This window comes from Rhea americana, unplaced genomic scaffold (assembly GCF_003343005.1).
Source record: "Rhea americana isolate MKP2758 unplaced genomic scaffold, rheAme1 scaffold_336, whole genome shotgun sequence".
In the NCBI taxonomy this organism is placed as follows: Eukaryota; Metazoa; Chordata; class Aves; order Rheiformes; family Rheidae; genus Rhea; species Rhea americana.
In genome coordinates, this window is record NW_028186464.1 from 529,334 (window position 1) to 550,794 (window position 21,461).

General features: G+C 43.2%; 1 protein-coding gene across 3 annotated transcripts; it reads right to left on the reverse strand.

Moving 5' to 3' along the window:
- Positions 1-8,304: 8,304 nt before the first annotated feature.
- CD93 (CD93 molecule) lies at positions 8,305-20,257 on the reverse strand. 3 transcript variants are annotated; one of them, XM_085311245.1, is made up of 2 exons: positions 18,300-20,257; positions 8,305-8,608 (listed from the first exon to the last, which is right to left on the reverse strand). In XM_085311245.1, the coding sequence occupies exons 1-2, from the start codon at positions 20,045-20,047 to the stop codon at positions 8,581-8,583; spliced, it is 1,776 nt and encodes a 591-aa protein (XP_085167371.1). In that variant the 5' UTR covers positions 20,048-20,257; the 3' UTR covers positions 8,305-8,580. The 3 variants fall into 3 exon arrangements, with proteins under 3 accessions (XP_085167371.1, XP_085167370.1, XP_085167372.1); XM_085311244.1 differs by lacking the exon at positions 8,305-8,608 and adding an exon at positions 14,857-17,501; XM_085311246.1 differs by lacking the exon at positions 8,305-8,608 and adding an exon at positions 17,432-17,501 and having other exon boundaries at positions 18,186-20,257.
- Between the last annotated feature and the right edge of the window lie 1,204 nt (positions 20,258-21,461).

Genomic DNA, 21,461 nt, shown 5'->3' on the forward strand with positions numbered 1-21,461 from the left:
GGGCTCCTTGGCAGCAGACAGGGAAGCTGGGCGCTGCCTGATGCCAAACTGATGGGCGCTTCTCTGCCAGCCCCCAGCTTCCCCAGATCAGGGGTCTAGCAAGCTGTGGGCTGATTTCCACCATGCATCTCGAGCAGGGGATGTTTGCAGGGAGTGGGGCTGCTCCTGCAGTGAGCTGGGCTGGGAAACCCCACCCGAATGGTGGGGCACCTGAAGCCTATGGGTGGTTTCTCCTGCCCAGAGATCTCACAGCACCTGCCCTGGCATATATCCCTGCAGGGTGCATTTGGAATTGCCTTCTGCGGTGGCCACCGTGCAATATTATGGCAGCATCCACAGGGTCCGGGAAAGAGTAAAGACCACAGGCTCAGACTGAGGGCTCTGCCCACAGACAAACTGCATCTTCTGCCTCAGTAACCTCACATTGCAAAAGATGATGCTTTTGTCTTTTTAAGGAGTTCAGAGAAGTACAGATGGAAAAAAATAAAAATAAAACCAGAAGGGCTGATACCTACTCTGTGGGTCTGCAGGGCACTGTATGTGATAGAAAAAGGCCCTCTAAAAGTTTCTGTAGGTCCAGTTTTCCAAAGCATTGGGATATGAGGTGCTGGGTACCTATGAGCATGGCAACTTTGAAAATACGGGCTTCAGTGCCTGAACAGATCACAGAAGAATCATTATTTTCCTTCTAAAATGGAGGAGCAAAAACTAGAGGGAGGATGACTTGCTATAGGTCACCCAGGGAGTGAAATCAGGCCATCCAAAGCCTGGCCTGGATCCTCACCCTGATGGTAAGGCCATCCAGGTAATTATAGACCTGTCGTATACGGTACAAGCAGCAATTCTTAGCACAGTCAGCAACAACCCAGAGGCTACATAGCTCAGGAAGCTGATATAAGCCAGTGTCAACAGCAAATACAACCAAGTGATTTGAGTGAGTGTGCCACTTGGGATGCCATGACATGTCAAGGTCAAACCTATGGTTTATTGGCCTTTTCTAGCCTAAACTCTACTATTCACATTGCTTCTCTTGGAATTTTATTTCGCAGTGTCTTGATTTCATGTTAGTTATTTTTGTTCCCTCCGAGGAAGTCTGCTTTTCAATTCCACAGTTATGACCCATAGAAAAGAAAATTCCTTGAACATAACTTGTTCCTGGCCATCAGTTTTCCTTTTCCACGCCAGCGTTTCAGGCCAGGTGTCTTGCAGCTGCCTTTGCAGGGAATGTGCAGCAGGCTCAGATCCCATCAGAGCATGTAAAATACTGCTGTGCTCTGAGCATTTCCTAGAACTGATTAACCACACAGCATTTTGTGTAGCACATTGCCAGAACAAGACTAAGGCCACTTTTCTGTAATCTTTCACAGAGGGYCTATAATCATTATTGAGACAAAGAGGGAGACTGAGGCACCGAGAGGTTAAGTGATCAGTTCAAGGGCATGCAGCAAGGAAGCACGTGACAGAACTGGGGAGGGAGACTTGGTTTTTAGCCAATGCTCAGTTTTGCTGTCCCTGAATATCTTCTAGTCAAGAACTCCTCTCTCTGGGGGAGGGAGCAACACATGTCCTGGTGAATGACAGCTCTATTGGCCATGTGATAACGGAAGCATTAAGACAAGCCTCTTAATTTCAAACATTTGATGCAGCAAGTTCAGGACTCAAAGGGTAAAAGGCCATGTTTGTTCTTTCGTTTGCCTATTCCCATCACTGCCTTTTGTTTTTCTCAGTATATAGTTCAATCCTTCCCTTACAGCAGAAGTGGCATTTCCAAATAGTGTCACACCAGGGTGTATTAAGGGATGATTTTGGTGGAAGATGAAGAAGAGAGTTAGGAAGCACACAGTAAAAGGTGCTCTTTTTTCCCTTCCTTCAGAGCCATGCTTCAGTTTACTACATCCTCCTCCTGAAAACAGGGCGGCTCCCTGAGATCCAAACTTTCCCTGAATCCACCCAAGCGCAGAAATGCTCAGAAATGCCTCCTTTCCAAACCTACCATTCACAGGCAATAACATTTGCTGAAGAGATTAAACTCATTGCTTCTGTCATCACAGGCTTGCTAGCCAGGAAGGCATTAATTTCCCCATTGGTCTGCACAGCAGAGGTAGGTCTGCAGAGAACCAGGCTCATGAAGTATTAGCTTCACAGAGAGGACACAGGTCCTGAAATGCCATTTTGGGGATAGAAATTCAAACACAGATCCTTGAATCCTCTACTTTGGGGTTTCCATCCCTGAAATTCCCTTTGTAACTAGACTGTTGGGAGTAATGCCAGTCCTGGGATGGAGATTTTTATGTCACTGCTCAACTCCGGTGAGATTCATAAGCTACCTGTCCCCATACTGTGGCTTGGGCTCAGTGGCCGTCCTGCTGCTCCCAGTGCAGAAGCTGACTGGTTCAGACTTCAGCCTAAAAACATTGCCTACCCCTAAAGAAAATCAAGATGCTCGCTGCTAGTTAAACCTCAGGGTTTGGGTGCGACCCTGCCTCTCAGCAGCTGCTGCTGCATGTGGGCTGGTGAGTGTCCATGACGAGGAGAGCTTTTCTGGGAAAATGAGGCTTATAATCAATCACCACTCTGAAGTGGTGTTACTGCAAACAAATTCCCGCTGCATTTGTCCATGGGACAGTAGTAATCTGTGGTGATTCCCGTCTCCAACAGCAGATGGCATTTGGTTGGAAATTTTGGGGAGGCCGGACTGAAGTTAAGCAAAGGCAGCAATGACTGCCTGCACCACCAGCAAGAAGCATCTGTTCTGCTTTCTGCTCTGTTTCTGCTTTCTGTATCTCCAGGAGGAAGGTCTGTGCCTCTTGGCAAGAGCTGTACAGCAAAGACAGCTCTTGGTGCTCTTCTGTATGCTAAAAATGCAGTGGAGTAAAGATAGGTGTCAGGATGTCAGCCTTCTTAGAACAAAGTCAGTCTTTAAGGAAAAACCTGTGTTTTCTGCAAAGAGGAAAAATTATAAAGTGTCCCTAGGGATTTGCTGATTTTTGCTGTTGTAGTGAGGGACTCAGGAAAGTAATTCCTTTAACTTGAAAGATTTGGTGTTAACAGTGACAGATGACCAGTGTTATCTTTCTTGTGCTTTACAACTTGCAGTTTGATGGCAGAGGATGTGACCGAAGATAGTATGTCCAAAGAGAGTAGATTTCCTGAGGGCTTTTCATATGAGCTCCTAGTTACCCAAATAAACAGAGTTGACATGGGCCTGGCCCTGGGATTACTCAGAATTGCACAACTGCTGCAGCAGTAAGCTGTGCTGGCAGCAAGCACGCAATGTCTCCTGAACTGGCAGATGGGTCCCTGCGGCCAGGTGGAAAGGATGGACGATTCCTACGGGGGAATTGAAGGGCTGCCAAATATGCTGCTGTTGCTTGGTGACTTAAAATCTGAGACTAACATTTTCAAGCCTCACATTGCAAAAATGTATTTCAGTTGAAACGAGTCAGATTTGTCTCTGGTTTTCTAGCAAAGCAAACCTGCACTTCCAGCACATTTTGTCATGCTGTTTGCCTACAAAATGATCACATTTTTAGCAATTATATAAAATATTATTAAGTCTTGCAGTATGTAATAGGACTGTGATCAGTGCAGAGCACTTGTAAACTGTGCACTCAGTCAACAAGTCTTCCCCATGTTCCCTCCTTCCCCATAGAGCAATTTCACTTACATTATTTTAACAACATTTTCTTTCAAAGTTTTTACATTTGTAGGATCCACTTGCACTATCAGAACATACCCCAGAGCAAAGGAAAAATGAAAAACAAGCATCTACAGCTTAGCCATTCACAGAAAAGGGTATTTGATTCTTTCTTCAATTTAGAAAGTGGTGCTTTTACCATAAAGCTCAATAACAGCAACTGGCCTTCAGGATCCCCTGCAGAGAAATTAATCATTTTTTTCTTTACTTCATTCATTCCAAAGAGGTTACTTTCTTAAGCTCTCACTTTATGTCTTGTCTTTTTCCAACCATGTCTGGTTCACATAGCTCACAAGAGGATGTTGGCATTGACTCCTACTGTATAAAAAAAGAGTTGGGGAAAAGAGTAATAATAGTAATTAATAATGGCCCTAAACTCTGCTCTTAGGTGATCTCCAAAGTTAGCCTTAGGGAAACAAGAGCTGAAGAGCTTCTGTCCTTTATCAGATGCCTCCCCTGGTTCCTTTCTTTGACCACTTTTCACACATTTGTCCATCATCCTGTCTCTGGGAAGAGGAATTTCTAGGAAATGCCATTTGCTACCTAGACAACATAGGAGAGACAGTAAGGTCCTAACTTGGCCTACAGAGACTTAAAATTTATTATTTAGGTATTACATAGGCTTCACTAGAAAGGTTTGTTTTCTCTCAGCCCTTATCTTCCCCAGACCATTGCTTTTAGAGGACTGAAGTACTACTTCAAGCCCATTGTATTTATGAATTCATTTCTATAGTAGATAGTACGTATACTATCGTATCATGTTTTTGCAGAGCAAAGAAGGGTTTCTTCAGGYGTTGTGTTTTCTTACTGTCTTTCTAATGAGAGATGCTGTAAATTAGAGACCTTGATGATTGACTCCAGGTAAAAGCAGAAATCAGTGACACAGAAGCAGGCTCTTTTCTTAGATAAACTTCTCTCTTTACCTAATATTCTTTAAATCCAAGAACAGAAATCTAAGCTTCAGTTCCTAGTCAGATATTTCACTTCCCCAAAGTAAAAGAGCACCTAGCAGAGAGCAAACACTCATCTTCTCACAAGATTATGTATAGTAAAACTAACAAACAAGAGCATTTGCAAAAATGCTATCACCTTAACTTGTATGACTTCTGTGTAACTGGGCTAGCTTATACCATAACAATACATATCCAGCTGGACCACAGCAATGTTACGGCAGCCTCCAGCTCTGCAGCTGGGTAGAGAGCAGGAATATCTACTCCCAGAGAGATTCAGGAGGCAATTTTTACCAGTCAGGTCTCCTGAGTGGTGTTGACCTGTCTCCAGCACAGCCCAGAGCACTGTGGACCCATGTTGCATTGAAAGATGGTGGTAGATGTTCTCCTCACATCCCTCATTTTGTGGCCTTGGGGCTAACTTGCATATATCTCTGCACTTGAGCTGGTGGCAACGAGGAAATACATGACCCTTTTGCTCCAGGTTCACTGCCTAATTGCTGCACTGACATTGATGTGACCCACTGATAAATGCAATTATACCAGCATAACACTGGAGTAAGCTTCCCACAACAGCACAAAAGCAACATCTGCCTTCCAGAAGCTCAGATCTCTTACTTTCTGTGCATGTTGTGGCCTGTTAGACTGTCCGGATGATACCGTTAAAGCTGTGCCTGCTGAGTGGAGCTGGCCATAGCTTTTTCCACGTAAACGTCCTTTTTGTTAAATGAAAGCTTTCCTGGGAACTGTCCTTCATTTTTTCTTTGAAATGTTTTTCATTTTTTTGTCATTGACAAAGATAAGGATTTTACACTTTACGTTATCAGCAGGTCAAGGACGTGATTTTGAATTTACATTTTCAATGGGCAGAAAATACAGTTTTCACTTATAATCCACAAACTTTCAAAGCAATTTATATCCACTTGAAAATTTCAGCTCTAAGGAGGGAAATGTCTTTGCATTTTAATTTCATCAGCATCTGATTTACTCAAATTAAGGGGAAGAAAAAGGCTAAGATTAAGATAGGATTTGTTCCTTACTCCTGAAATAGCCTGCCTTATGGTGCAGGTCAAGTTCATTTTCTCCAGTAGAAGAATGCTAGGGCAAAGGCTGTGGTTAGGTCAAGATTAGCTAACCTTGACCTCTTCTTATGTGACACACATCCTGTAGGTTTTGATCGTCTGTTGTTTGGACTTAACATAACCATTTATTCCTTTGTAAAGAAAGGACAAATTAGACCGTATATTGCTGTAATACTGCCAGTGTATTTGCATTCTGCAAAGGATTTCTCAGTCAGAACAAATGCCAATCATTCCCTTAATTTAATTATTCATTCAACAAGAGCTCAGTTACCCCAAGGTCTTTCATCCACTTAGACCTATCCATATGTGTCCCTGAACAGATCTATAACTAGTTCACGAAACACTCAAAATAAGATCCCTCTGAGAAGTTTCATGAAGGAGAATTGTCACTGAGACTTGGTAGCACTGATATTCTTTGCTTAGATAAAACATTCTGTTTTTCAGTTTTTGTTTTGTTTTGTTTTGTTTTTCCACGCCTCAGGATTTTATTTTCTCTTCCAATTTTTTTTGTTTTCCGGTGCTTCCAGAAACAAAACAGCAAAATAAAGGAGGAAAGGTCCAGGAAAACAACAAATGAAAAAGTAAGAATACAGAATGTAATCAGTGGAAAATAAAAAATATGAGTAGATTTTAGTTCACTTTTTTAAGCAATTATAAAACAGAAATAAATTCCCTTTTCAAGCCAGCATGATGAAAAATATTTCAAAAATTTCCAAGAAAAATATAGTATTATCAAAGCCACAATTTCCCTCAGAATTATGAGGTGTGAGATTCTCACACAAAAGTCTCTGCTTTGCAAACAATTTGCAGGGCTGATCTTGCCAATAGAAAGAAGATATAATCAGGGCAAAAGAAATCAGATTAATCACGTTTTAATTTTTTTTGTGTGTTCTGATGATCTCTCTGTTGCCTCAAACCACCATCACCATTTGTTCTTGTGGCTCTCAGGCTGAGTCAGATACAGAAATGCCTTTCCTGCTGACACACTTCTTTTCCTTCATAAAAGTTGATTAATCATGTTCCTCTGCAATTTAAAAAGTTATTGCAAGACGTTACCAGCTGTCCATTGTGATAATAGAAGAAAGACTTTTCATTTTATTTTAGTCTGAGTCATCTAAAATGTCATTGTCATCCTTACACGAAAGGAATGCTAACAGTGGATATTTCAAATTGCTTTCTTTGACCTTTGATTGTGGGGGATATTTGTCAAGGATTTTGTCTGCCTATTTGTTTGGTTTGAAAGCAAGCTTGATAATATTATAATACCAATAATTATATGTAACTTTTTAAATATTAAATTGTTATGCTATAAATTCAAAAAAAAAAAAAAAAAAGCTATCCAAATAAGAGATATGTTGTTTGCAAGCATGCATGATATATGCAAAATCCCATTTAGGATCATTAAAGATGCACATCCAGTTCAACCTGCAGTCTCCCTGCATCATGTTGAAACAAACGTGCAAAAAAAATTAAGCTGCAAAAGCATGCTGGATACCAAGAGAGAGTCTTTTCTCATGCAGATTCAAAGACAGCTCCAAAATACGGCAAGAGACTTTTATTGTCCGATGAAGCAGCCTCAATTTACATAGCTTGGCTTATACCCCTCACAAAGCTTTCTGTTATCACTCTTAACTACTGTTGCTAATCTTATGACATTTGTCATTTTTTGCCTCTCAACCCCTTTTTCATATTTATTGATGAGAATTTCAGCTTGCATTTGAATCCTAGTGCAATTCTGTCACTAGAGAAAGAAACTTGAAAACATGGACTCTACATATTCGAAAGATAAATGGGAAACAAACCCCCATAGTCTTACCTACTTTTCCTTTTTTCTTTGAAGACAATTGCATGATTTATGACRTGCAAAATCAGAGAAATTGAATCACGTGTAATAGAATTCCCTGGGAATTTCTGATGAGCTTTTCCTTAATGAACTTGGCAGGCACCTACAACCAACATGTTCAAACTGGGATTTTATAAGGGTCCCAACAGAGTCTGGTACTTAGCTTTCCCATACTTTTAGGGAGATGATGGGCAAGAAGGAAGAACTTAATAAACAGTTCTGTCAGCATTTCCTTGTATTTAGCATCCATTTGTCTATCAAACAAGGTTAAGAAATGGGCTTAGCCCATGAAACCTCCTATTTCCTCGTTGTCTTGCCTCCAACCTCAGCTATTTTGCTGTTCTTCCTTGGTGAACCCCAGTGCCAAAGTGGCCTACCTGCTGTGTGGAGATACAAAGGATTGCATGGTGGACTACAGAGCAAAGGAAGGAGGCTGTAGACGTGAACAGAAGAGAAAGTTGCACTGGCCCACCTCCTGTGGGGGTGCTAAGGGCCTCTGGAAAACATGCAGCATACGCTACTAGCATGCCTGTTGTGAATTTAGGTTTCCCAAACTGCCAGATATATCGTTTTTTATATCCAAAAATACTGACCAGGAGGAAAGGGAGGATTTCAATCATCTACTTGGGATCAGTTGGTGTCCATCAGCTCAATGGGAATAGTAGATCCAATAACACATCCAGAAATCCTAGGCAAATGGTCACTGACTGAAGCAGTCTGCAATATAGGAGGTCTGCAAGCCCAGGCTAGATCTGACTGCCAGTACCGCCAGGCGGGTGTATCCGATGCTGTTTGTTCTCTGTGTTTGCAATAAAGCCAGAGCACTTGGTCCACACTGGACTTAACACATACACGTATATATACTTCGTCTCATGAAATCCCCAGCAAAAAAAAAAAAAAAAAAGTGAATTTCACTATGCTGGATCAAGCTTTCTGGTCAAAGGCCATATGAATCTCCATATTCTTCCAGCTCCAGTGGCTGCTGTTACAAAGGAAGTCTTCACTTTTTTAGCAGCCACTCAGAGACTTGCTGTTTCTGTGAGACAAAGTTGAAATGATRAGTTTACTGCAGTTACAAGGGGGAAAAAAAAGTATAATAAGGCCAGGAAGTGCAGGGCAGAGAATGTCACCATGCCCTAAATTGAAATGTCTTCAGACTTTGTTTTGCCAGACACAGGAATACAACTGGTCAGAGTGGGACTGCAGACTGAAATGAGAAGCATATCCATATATATATCCAAAAAGAAGACTTAACTCTCATCTGTGTGAACTCTCTTTCACGTTGTTTCACTTTTCTAGCCTTTTTACACTGCTAAGGCTTGGTCAAACAGATTTTAGCATCTCACAGTGAGAGATGGAGTACATCACTAGGACTTATAACTGTTCTGCAGGATGCAAAGCGTTCTCCAAAACTGCCATAAAAGTGATTGTAAAAATGATATAACTTATTATTACAATCTTTGTGTCCTGTCACAAATAAACACTTAGTCTCCTGGGGATTTCCTATTTTGGAAATCAGAGCAGCCTGAGGGCCTTTGAACCATGCACTTTTAGGTCAGCTGGCTGCAGTTATGGCCAAACCTATACTCCAAGGCAATGCGAAGGGCTCTGCAAGGGCTTGCCAATGATATGGGTAAGCAGTACACATCTGCAGTGAGTATGTTTAATAGGCTGTATGTTAATTAAGAGTGCTGCTTACAGAAATTTTGCCTGAACAAGGGCTCTGGGTGTTGCTGATGCCTGTCAAGGGTTGTTGTTGCTTGAAACATCTTTGGAGAAGACAGGACTGTAGCAGTCACATCATGCGCTGAGGGAGCTTTCTCCCTCATTATGACGGAAAAATAAGAGGCTTTCTCCACAGATATGTTTACATCCCAATAGCATGTTATAGCCATAATTTTCAATACAGACACAGAAAATAGCCTCTGAGAACAGTAAAATTTCTTGCTCCAGAAAGACTATTAGAGTCGTGCTGCCATTTCTGCTGCCTTCCTGTCCAGTCATGTTTGTATTAATCATGGGAAGACATGCTAAACTTGTCCTGTGCCTTGCTTCCAGCAACAAAAAGGAGCTGTGAAGAGCAAGTGAATGTACCAGGTTCAAAGTGGTTGACTTTAACTTATAACAACATTTTTTTTGCTTCATTATAGGTTAAGCACATGCAACCATTGTTTTTTTCAGGGAAAGAATTGATGCTTCTTTCCTACAGGCTAAGACCCAGGGATCCTGTATTTCTTTACTCTGAAGTTCATTTTAATTGAATCAGTAGGACAAGCTTCACCCAAAACCTTCCCCCCCACACACCTTGGGCCAATAACAAGGGTAGTCAAAGCTTAACCAGCTTTCATAAAGTGCAATATTTCTGTTCAAAGTAAAGCCACTACCAAAAAGACCTATTTACAGAGCAAAAAGATGTTTATTGTTTTATAAGACAATGAAACAATGTCCCTCTCTTTGCAGACCACCACCACATTTTGATAGGACAAATTTTGTTAGGACCGAAAAATTAAGTCCTGCAAGCAAGCATGTCTGATGTATTTCCTCTAGTTCATAGTCTTATGTTAATTATTGATTTAATAACAGGAAAAATAGTAAGTGCTTTTTCCCACAGGGATTAAAACCTCAAAAGCCTGGATCTTTGAACTGATCTGGCATCAGTGAGTGCATGAATTATCACCCCACACACACCATCTGCTGGCAACTTCACTTCTGTTTGGAATCACCAAATATCTGAACCATTTAGCAAAAAATACAATTTAAGGTTTCCCATAAGCTTTCCCAGTGTTTGTAACATTGACACAAGAGTCTGAAAGTGCTGTATGGGACATCCTCAAGGCTCATTTGTGAGGATCTGAACTGTGAGCACAGGGAACAGACCTGAGCTGCCCTGCCTATAAATAAAATAATGAACTATAAGAGATAATTAAGTGCCAGCTGCAAATCAGACATATTTGTCCCACTCAACATGATGGCAGCACGGCTGAGTTGAACCCCTAGCTCAGGACATGCATCCTCGGCCACAGCAGGGATGCAGAACTGGCTTCAGGCTGCATTGGATGTGGCCTCAGAGGAGCCAGGCTGAAAATCCACCTTACTTGCGTTAGCTATCTTGGCATTCAAAATAGCCATTAGAAATAAACAACTATCTTTTTGTGCCACTGCGCTATTATGCCACTGTGCTCATGCCCTAAGTCATTTTAGGTAAATTAATTGGCACATTCTGCAAATGAAGGCTCATGTGAAGCTCAGTTTGCAAAAGTGAAAGAGGCTTTTGAAGTCATCCATGTTCATCCATGCAAGCCTATCCTTTTCAGGCCCTGTAGAGGAAAATATTGGAAGATTTGCTTTTTGGAGGAGATTAGCCTACTATCATTTTCCATGAGCTTACTGTTGAACCCTGCATCATTTCCAACACATCCCTTTGCAAAACAGCTTAGTTACCTGTGAGGTTTTCTGGATTTTTCATTAAGACAGCCTGATCTTTTCACCGTAGTAGGCTGGCTCTTTCTCTCTGTTGCGTTGTCACCAGTAGTGCTGAAATCTACTTGGCAAGACATTAACTTCACTTACTAGTCTTGGAAGGACTTGGGAGAACCAAATGCCAAAAAATATTTAGAAGATAAAAACAAGAAAAAGAGGAAAAGAGCAAATATCGAAAGCATTTGTTCTGCAGTGTCTGACTCTGTGGGATTTGAAATGAGGAGCATAGTAGATTATATTTTAACATTATTCAATACCTTTTCTTTAAATTCTTCTGCTTCTCTGCAGCATCTTTTACCACAAAAAGAGAAAAAATATATACTTCACCTTTTGAACTGCCCTATGGCACAGATGTCACCAGCCAAAGACATGATACCTCAATGCGGTGAGAAGTCATAGTCAAAATAATCCATGTGGGCCCAAACTCCACTAACTGAAGTTAGAGGACTTGATATAGGACGCTCACATGCTGCTTGCAGCATTTGCTTTGGAGAAGGCTGAGAAAAGCCGAACAAGCAGAGCTCAAATTGTTGAATCCTTCCTCCTGCCTGCCCTACTTGGGCAGATACTGAAGACTCATCTTGCTGCTGCTGTACCACCACGTAAAAGACAAGGTGCTTTTCTTTGCTGCAGAGAGGACAGAGGCAGCCCTCCATGCCGCAGCCCATTCTTGGCAAGTACGGGAAGGAACACACACACATCAATGTGATGCAAGTTCAATCCACCTTTATTCCTTTATCTAACTTATATATCTTTTCCAACAAGCTCATGCATCCACGCACCTCGCAAAGCATTTCTGTTGGTTGTCTAGTATTGTCCTATGCGCATCTGCTAATTGGCTGTTGTGTTGACTCCCCTTCTGGGTGCACATTCTGTGAGTGATTACAGGCATCTGCTTATCTGCTGGGTTGACTCCCTTTCTGGATGCATATCTTGTGAGTGATTACAGGGGTCTGCTTATCTTATCTTCTTAGTCCTCTTGCCCTCAAGGAATTCCTCCTTGGTGACTTTTGAATGGCTTGTTGCCTACTTCAGTTCTTTATAATCCTGCAAGATAGCCAAGGCCCCGACACCTCCATACTGGGTAGCTGCAGGACGCTGGCCATTCACATGTCTTTGCAGTGGAGCGTTGCTACCACTTAGGAGTGAGGCATGGGGCCAGCACCCAGGAAGGATGTTCCAGGGTTGGGTTTCTAGCTCAGAAACACTGGGGTAAATTGGAAATGTGTATTAATCACCATATTGCACTCCTTTGTTTTGGTTTATTGAGTTGAACTTGAAGGTCTTCTAGAAGGAACTCTGCTTCCTCTGTAGACATGCAGTATGTACCAATCTCAGTCGGTCCCTCAGCAACATAAAATAAATAGGATTAATGACGACAGCAGATTGGTAAGTCTCTTGCCACACACAGGCTGTGAGTGGATCACAGCTTGCTGTCATCACGCTGCTGTTCCTACAACAGTGTAATTATTTTCCCACTTTCCTCAGCTCCTTAACTCAGCAGAGGATCCTTCCTACCTCCATGAATAGACTCTGCTGCTAAGTTTTGCATGGATGGTGCGTAATTGTCATGTGGCAGTTCCCACAGTAGCCAGAACAAATCTGAAAATGCTCTTTGCATTTTGATGTGTACAGACACTGAATATCCATCTGTCACTAGATGTCACATCCTCTTTTTTGTTTGTATGTTTGTTTTAAACACTGCTTAGGAAAAATGTCAAAGACAAATAAAAGGCTATACAAATGCCATTGCAGGTGTGGGCAACATTAAAGGATTCTTTGTGTTGCTGAGTTTTTTTCCAGTCTGTGTGAGAATTTACCTTTTCCCTGCATGGTGTTTCTTTGGTCATGAATGTTGTGGAGACAGCTCTAGCCACTATCAATCTTGCAGTTTTAAAGTATCTAGTGACTTCTCTGCTCTGTCACTGAACAGAGCCAGAAAAGCTGATCTCTGCCTTCCTGCAGAGCTACACTGAAATCAGCAGGATTGCTTATGGGTTTAGGATCTGACTGAGATCATCTCTATGGCCACATACCCACAGAAGCAGGAGATATGCCTCAGTATATGTTTCTGTATGGCCTAGGACAGACCTTTCCTTTCTCTTTTTTATGGCCTTGGTAGACAGGAAGTGAATAATCCTCAGTTAGGTCAACCATGCCTTCATACCACCTGAAGCCATGCTCTACCAATACAAAGATTATGAAAGGTGACTACTGGCACTTTGGTGGGCTGAGATCCTGTCAACTACATCACAGATAGGATGAGTAATGATAGCATAAGATCATTCACCAGCACGGTCCAGACTGAAGGCCTTACCTCTGCCTTGCAAGAGGTACATTGCAAGAGGGCTGCTCAAAAATTTTCTACTCATCTCATTTCTGACAGTTATCTGCGCCTTCAACAAAATGCTTGCCTGAGAAATATTTGCTTTTTTCAGGATTTTTTTTTTTTTTTTTGTTACTGTTTAAAAATATGTTGCAGGAGGGGTTCGGAGTTACAAGCCAATTGCACATGTGAAAAATGAACTGAGTCGTTTTTTCCCTCAGAAATCAAAGTTGTTATTTTAGCAAAACTTTTCTTTTTTGGTTCAAATTTAGACAGGGAGAAACAAAAAGAAAAAAACAGCTGGTTGCATCATATTGTAAGGATGGATAACACTGGAGACAGGCTTCTAATAGGGACAACTTGCAGGTCTTGGGCTGAGCAGAAAAGGCCTGCCATCACCTCCATATATAGACTACAGCTTCAAGAAAGAAACAAAGATTAATTGTGTGACTCCATACAGTAAGACATGCTTGTGCCCTATAGTGTCTAGTGACTGGTTTAGCAAAGCAACAGTGAAGAAAAGTATTGCCTTAAAAACTGACTTGTTTACTCCTAAGCCACAGTATTAAATAGATTTTAAACAAAGTCAGAGATCAATGCTTTTAGCAAGCATTTCTACTTGCTTTTTTCTTCTTAATCTGAGGTTTATTGTGATTAAAATCCTGAGAAAATCTGCAGGGTATCTCCTTGACTGGAGAGAAAACAGATTGTAAGAAAAAAAAATTTACATGTACTCAGTCAATAGATATTGACACAGTGTATATTAAAAATCACTAAGGATACTTTTTCTTTAGATTTTATTATTTTAATCAGAAAAGCAATATACAGTGTTATTCAAAGTTTGAGATAATCTTTTTTTTTTTTTTTTTTTTTTTAGGCAATGGTAAAGTAGTTGTATTATGCCATTGCTATCTGGCACAGTATCATTCAGTACTGATAGATGAAACTCTCATGAAGGATGAAGAAAGTCATAACCCTGGACCATAAAGATATAATGCTTTACACTTACAAATGGTTGATGTGTTCAAAGCATTTCAGATGTGTTAGCCAGCCAGTCCGGGCAGGACAACAGAAAGACAATTGTAGGCCTTGCTTGTAATTACTTCTCTTTTATATGCAAGGAATGGGGAGCAAAGATGTAGCTGCCCAGGGCAACACGGCAAATCCATCATGGGCCAGGATGAATATCCTGTCTCTCCTGACTAAGTATTCACTGGGCTCTAGATAACACCCAGATGATGACTGCTATCAAAACATTCCCACTGTGTTCCTAGCAGGAAGAAAGTAAGCTATGAGTTTATTCTGATGTAATTTGAACAAGATGAGGGAAGCTACATCAGGAAATAATTCCACAAGATCAAACCTAAACTAAACTTAGCTACAAATTAGTGTCTTCTCTAGGCTTATCGGACTACAATACTCCTTTTGTAATACTCTGCGGTAYGCACAGCAGAATACATAAAATTCACAAGAGAAAATAGGCTTACAGGTTTTAATAATTCATTTCTGGAATAAATAATAGCTCTCAGACTTTTACCAGCTGTAAATCTGTATTTATGCTTCCTTTTCCCTTCTTCATAGTGTGATAAAAGAGTTAATATGGAAATTAATTGATCTCTTTTCTTAATTGAAAAATACATCAGAAAAACTCCTGAGACTATAAACATTTTGAAAATACCTTAGCTTCAGATAGAGCAAACCAAGTAGTCCCTGAARTGTGAGGCCCATTGGTATGATGGCTTTCCCCCCCATACAGACCCTGTGGCACCATAGCCCTTCAGTACAGGTAGAGTTTTGTGCACATAGGTTGTTCCACCAATTTTAGTAAGATTGCTCATTTGCTTGATTTATTCATGCATTCAAAATTTGCTGGCTTGTTGTCATATCGAAGAAATGCTATGAATTTTCTGTGGGAATTTCAAGAATGCCACTGTTAAATTCACAGCTTCTTCAAACTTCTGTGCAAAGGAAGCACAAACAGAACATTAAAAACATTTACATCAGATAGAAACTACATTTTCCTGTTTTTTTTTTTAATTTTACTTTACAATGGAGAAATTAAGAACCAAAAAAAAAAAAAAAAGGGCAGGAAAGGGTTTTCCTCCACATACTGAAGAACAGGATGTAGGCTGCTGCCCACAGCAAACTCTTTTGTGTTCAGTTCCCATTTCTGTCACAATTTAAGCCTCAAGTACACAGTAAAAATAGTAGAAATTTCAGGGAACTTATGTACCCTTCAAATAACATGCCTGTTCTTTTCTAGGACCTTTTTGCTTCATATAGCATTGGTTCACTGCAGTAAATAATGAAACTGGCACTGCTTTGACTGGAAGCAGGAATGGCCCCTACACTCTATCTTGGTTTTGGAGTAGTTCTCACTGTGAAACAATTTAAAGAAAGAGACTTCCTTTTCAGAAACAGCTGAATAAACAGCTCTCTGAAGGCTGAGTACCTAAAAGCCATATTACCACCTACTGCATTTAGTTTTTTTTTTTTTTTTTTTTTTTTTTTTTTTTTTTTTTTTTTTTTTTTTTTTTTTTTTTTTTTTTTTTAAATTTTTTTTTTTTTTTTTTTTTTTTTTTTTTTTTTTTTAATCTGCTGGCTTTTAAATTTGTAGTAATGTTAGCAAAATCAGGAACTTTTTTATACAAAATGCTACTGTTTCACGTACTTTCCTGGGTCCAGTCCAGCTTCCAGTGCAGTTTGTGGAGCACGTTAACAGCTTTCTCAGCCCTTAGTCTGTGCATAAGCACATACAGGTTAGCACAGCTCAACACACTTTATTCCCAGAATATCTAAAACGTCTACATATAGATCAAGGTTGCCAATCTGTGTGAAGTTTCTAAGCAAATGTAGCCCTCTTGATACACCTTTTAACCTCGTACACCCGAGATGGAAAAGGCTCCTGTTGTTCTAGCCAGGCAGATTTTTGCAGTAATGTTGGTGCTCGAGTGAGGCCAACTTTCAACCTACAGGACTGCCTCTCTTCCAAGGGAACATCAGCAATTTGACCTCTAGGAAAGCACAGAGCAAGCAAGAGAGAAATGTGCATGAGGTAAAATCTTCCTGTTCTGTGTAYATAGGCTGTACCATTGGTTCAGACTGTGACTGCTTTTTCGTGTCTGGCCCACTACGGTGAGAGGATGTTCACTCACATCTAGAGTCTCACTGAAATGGACAGGATTACTGGCAGAAATGCAACACTCAGGCCTTTAAAATGATGTAGCCAGCTCCCTTGGTTTCCCTGTGAGCTGGCAGGTGGAGGCAAGGATGAAGGTATCGTCTCCCCATCCTTGCAGCTTCCCATGGAATATGTGCTGAGGCTGAGACTGTGGCCTTCACACGCCATGTGGAAAGTGACTTAGTTTCCCCTGCTCTGCAGCACCCAAACCAAGATCAACTTCGCTCTGGTAAAGCATATTGTTCTGAAGGAGATGTTGAAGTTTCAGTAGTTATCAAACATGCTATATCCAGTGTACTCTTTAAAAGGAGGGATAGATGAAATACACGCTCAGCCTGGACCTCGTGCAAGCTTAACCTAAGCAACTGGGAGGGGAGCCTACCAAAAATATGATGCAACAGGAAGAGGTTGGTCTTTCATCTGACTGTATTTGAAGGAGAGGATTGTTTTCTGTATTTTTCAAGTGAATACATCAGAAATAGATGGACAATTCTTCCTGAACATACTTTCTCATATCTTTTTACTGCATATTCTCTGTCTTGACTACTTATATGAAAGGCTTAATTCAACAATTTTCATGTATGTTATGTACCTGTGAGCTCAATGTGATGCATTAAGATCTCATTCTTACAGGTTTTAACATCTTTATTAGGTGAATAGCACAAAGCTGTACTTGTAGTTTCTTTCCTGCTTTGTCAGGAGTTCTGAGAAGCATCATTATCCAAATTCCCAGAATTTAGTAGAGCAAATTGCATAGGCTCCAGGCCTTGCACATGAACAGATCCGAGTAATTCTGCAGGGATGATTAACTCCACTAATCTTATTTCTGTTCATCTGCAGAAGTGTTCTGTTGCTGTAGTTCTGAGGCGGTTTATTTAATTAGCTCTGTGCTGGAACAGCTTTAAAAAGATTGCTCCTGACTGCAGATAATCAGATCTTGCCCTGGTGAAACAAATAAGGATTTCAAACCAATTTCAAGTAAAGCAAAGTGAAAATGAGGGCTGAGTGGCAGAGTATCTGATTCCATGCAGGCAAAAGGGAAACACTAACATTTCTGTTGAGCTGGTGAAGGGTTGTGTAGGGGGGGAGGAGGAGGGGAAGAACTACTTCTTTTACCTGTTTGCATTTTAAATGCAGGTCAGGGAAAGCAAAAAGAAATAAAATGAATTGTTTTCCTTTAGGAAAATAAGTCAATACTAGTCATTTGCTATTTTTAACAATTGTGAAATTTTGCAGGCTTGAGGAGCAGTCAGTGCAGGTGACTTAAACCCCACCACTTTTAAATCTTGTAGTTCCTACACTGCTCAGGAAACTACTCCTTCCCCCTTAACTTTTCATTTCAAGGAGAGGCAGCAGGGTTATAAACCATATCTAATCATATCTAGCCTCACCTCTCCAAGGTGAGGAACAATCAGGGCTCCCACGAGGGCTGAGTGCCTGGCACTTCTGCAGGTCTCGTCATGAAGGACTGAGTGCCTGCCTTGGGAAATACCAGGTCTCTCACCACAAGAAGATCCAAGACAGGCTCTCAAACAAGGAGACATCCAAAATTGCATTAAAGAGACAGTACCAACTCCCCTTCCTTCCCCCCTCCCCCCCCCTTTTTTTTGTTTTAAATGAGGATACACAAAATGCTCTCCGCTGCTTGTGGCTGCACCTTTTTTTTCCCTGTGAGACCCTTCAGAGGTGCCACCACGGGCGCTGGGAGCTCCACAGCCTGCCTGCGGCCCCTGTGTTCACCTGAACTCGCTGCCTGCCGTGCTGCTCTCTGCCTGCTCGGGCACCCAGCGGTAGTCATCTGCGGCACTTTTGGCTTGCTCCTTCTCCTCTTTGGCCTTCCTCCTCCTGTAGGCCAGCAAGGCCAGGGTGAAAGCCATCATCAGCAGGATGACCACCAGGCTGCCCAGGATGTAGTAGAGGAGCAGCTTGGGGCCATCAGTGGTGTGCTCAGCATCACGCGCAGACCCCGGCCCTGGGGAGGCAGTGCTGGCAGCGGTGGTGGCAGCAGCGGTGGTGGTGGTGGTGGCGGCAGCGGAGGTGGCGGCAGCGGGCTTCACTGAGGAGCCTGGGGGCCGCGCAGGCAGGGCTGGTAGTGGTGGGTGTGTGGGCCAGGAGGTCCCTGCCAGCCCCTCTGTGCCGGGAGAGTCGGGGCGGCAGGCACTGCCGTCCACGGCCAACACGAAGCCCGGTGGGCAGGTGCAGCGGTAGGAGCCAGGCACGTTGAGGCAGGTGTCGGGGCAGGGGCGTCGCAGGCACTCATCCACATCCACGCAGGCCTCCTGCCTGGTGTCCCGCTGGTAGCCTGGCCTGCAGGCACATAGGAAGGAGCCAGGCACATTGAGGCAGAGCTGGAGCGGGGGGCAGGCGGCGGTGGCGGCGGCGCACTCGTCAACATCGCGGCAGCGCAGCGAGCCGGGCGCCTCGGGCTCGTACCCCAGGTGGCAGGTGCACACAAAGCCACCGGGCATGTTGCGGCACTCCTGGTGGCATGGCTGCCCCAGGCACTCGTCCACGTCGAGGCAGCGCTGCCCATCGGGCGCCAGGATGTAGCCATCTGCGCAGTCACACTCAAAGCCGCCATCGGGGAGGCGGCGGCAGGGCCCCTCGCAGGGGTTGGGGCGGCAGCTGTCGGCAGGCAGGCACGACGCCAGCTCAGGGTCCAGTGTGTAGCCAGGGGGGCAGGCACAGCATGGCGGGGCGCCCTGCTCCACCTCCAYGCACTCCCCCTCGCAGCTGTCGTCATGGCGGGTGCAGCTGGCACAGCGCGGCCCGCGGCAATGCCAGGTGAAGCCCCCCGCTGGCTCCCGCTCCTTGCACAGCATGAAGTGCTGCTCCGGCTCGTCTGCCCCACACGTCACCTGCGCCAGCGTGCCAAAGGGCACCGCTGCCAGCGTTGCACTCTCCACGCTGAACGGCGTCATGTAGGTCACTGCACCTGGGCCACCCAGCACCAGCGGTGCGCACATGCCCTGGAAGCTGAACTTGCACACGTAGCCTGAGAGTAGCACCCGGCAGGGGCCGTCGGCCCAGCCGGTGGGCGATGAGGGCCCCGCGGGCTGTAGGCTGGCACAGCGGTGGCTCAAGCAGGTGGTGTGAGGCTCAGCCAGCCACGCCGAGTAGTTGGTCTTCTCGCCACTGCCGGCCCAGGCGAAGCCCCGCAGCGGGTCATGGGACTGCACGCACTTGCCTTTCTCCCGGGAGAGCCCGATCCACACCTTGCCCTGCCAGCCGGCCCCTGCGTGGCTCCTGCTCAGCAGCTCCTGGACATGCTGGGCCTCCTCCAGGCTCCGGATAGCGGCCAAGTTGCCCCCATTTTTCTGGCACTTCTCCTGGGCGCCACTCCAGGCCAGCTTGTCCCCGTGCAGCGTGTAGCAGGCAGTCTCAGCACAGAGCACCTCGGCATGCTCCACTGCGCAACCTGGCGCCCCACAGAAGAGGGCCGGGGCCAGCAGCAGCAGCAGCCGCGGTGGCAGCAGGACAATGCCCATGCCTCCTCCGCTCTGTCCCGGCAGGAGCGGCAGGGCCAGTGCTGCCACGGTGCTCAGCTGCGGGCTGCGCGTCCGCCCGTGCTGCTCAAGCAAGGACAGCCTGTGTGCCACTCACATCCCTGCAGCCCCAGGAGCTCGCCCTGCATGCATCCTGTGCTGCCGGGTCTCTTATTTATCACCGGAGACTAGCGTTTCCTGTAACGTATTTTTGTTACTCAGAGCTTGTTGATCGCTATTGAGATATTTGGCTCTTTTTCTTGCCTTCTCCCTCAGCAAAAAAAAAAAAAGCTTCTAATTTCCATTTTAAATGTTTTACCATTAAGAGACTTTCTTTATTTTGGCTCACATTGCTTTTCTGTATGAGAAAGTATCTGGAATCCTGCTTTTTAAAATTTTTATTATTTTTTAAAAATTTTCAGATAGCTTAATCTACTTACTCACTCGTTAGATAATTTTTCTAATCCCTAATAGGGTGTTACACTTTTCAAGCATCTATTGCTAAAAGGGGAAATAAAAGTCGTGGGATCCCTCGGTATCATGCTTCTAAAAGAAACTGAATATTTGGCACAATATCTCATGTGCACGTTACATTTCCAATGCATTTTTTTTCCTATTCATGTACTTTAAATAGATGGACAAGTCCTTAAATAGGAATTAGGTCGTGAGAATGTCCAGGCTGTAAAAACTAAGCCAAATCCTTTAACGGCGCTAAACAAATTCCTATTCGGTAGGCGGAAGAGAGTTTTCGTCATCATGCAGTCAGCCAGTCCCTAATATGATCAAAAGCAATTCCTCCAAACAGGAGAAAAACACTGGCCAGCCAGTGTTGTAATGTCACTCGTGGAGATTGCTGCTGTGATACTCCAAGTTAATATCTTAATAATCACTTGACCTTAAATCCGGTTTAGTGCAAAAGAGCTGCCTCTGTTGATGTCAGTAGCTTTAGAAGACCATTAAAGAAAGGAGAAAGACATTAATACAGTACATTTTGATGTTTAAACAAACATATTAGCACTACAAAAGCCCTTAAACAGGCTTGAAATTACTCCTTCACAACAGCATTTTAGACTTCAAAAGCATTTTAGTAATGTGATTTAAATTACATATTTACTGAGGCAGAACTTCCTAGATTGTGATTTTTTCAGACCAGGAGATATCCTAGACACAAAGCAACAGAGTATTTTTTTTTCTTTTTTTCCAACATAACACCATAATGGGTTTGCTCACAATTCCTGCTTGTTCTTTTGTTTGCTTTCAAGTGCGCATTCACTGCAGCCACACACATAATCTGACTGTGCATATATGCAAACAAATATTTTACACATCCCAGCAGCTCCTTGTATTGTCCTGGTTTGGATACATTGTGCGTTCAGAAGTAGATGTGCAGGCAGACATGCAAAGATCCCTCAGCATT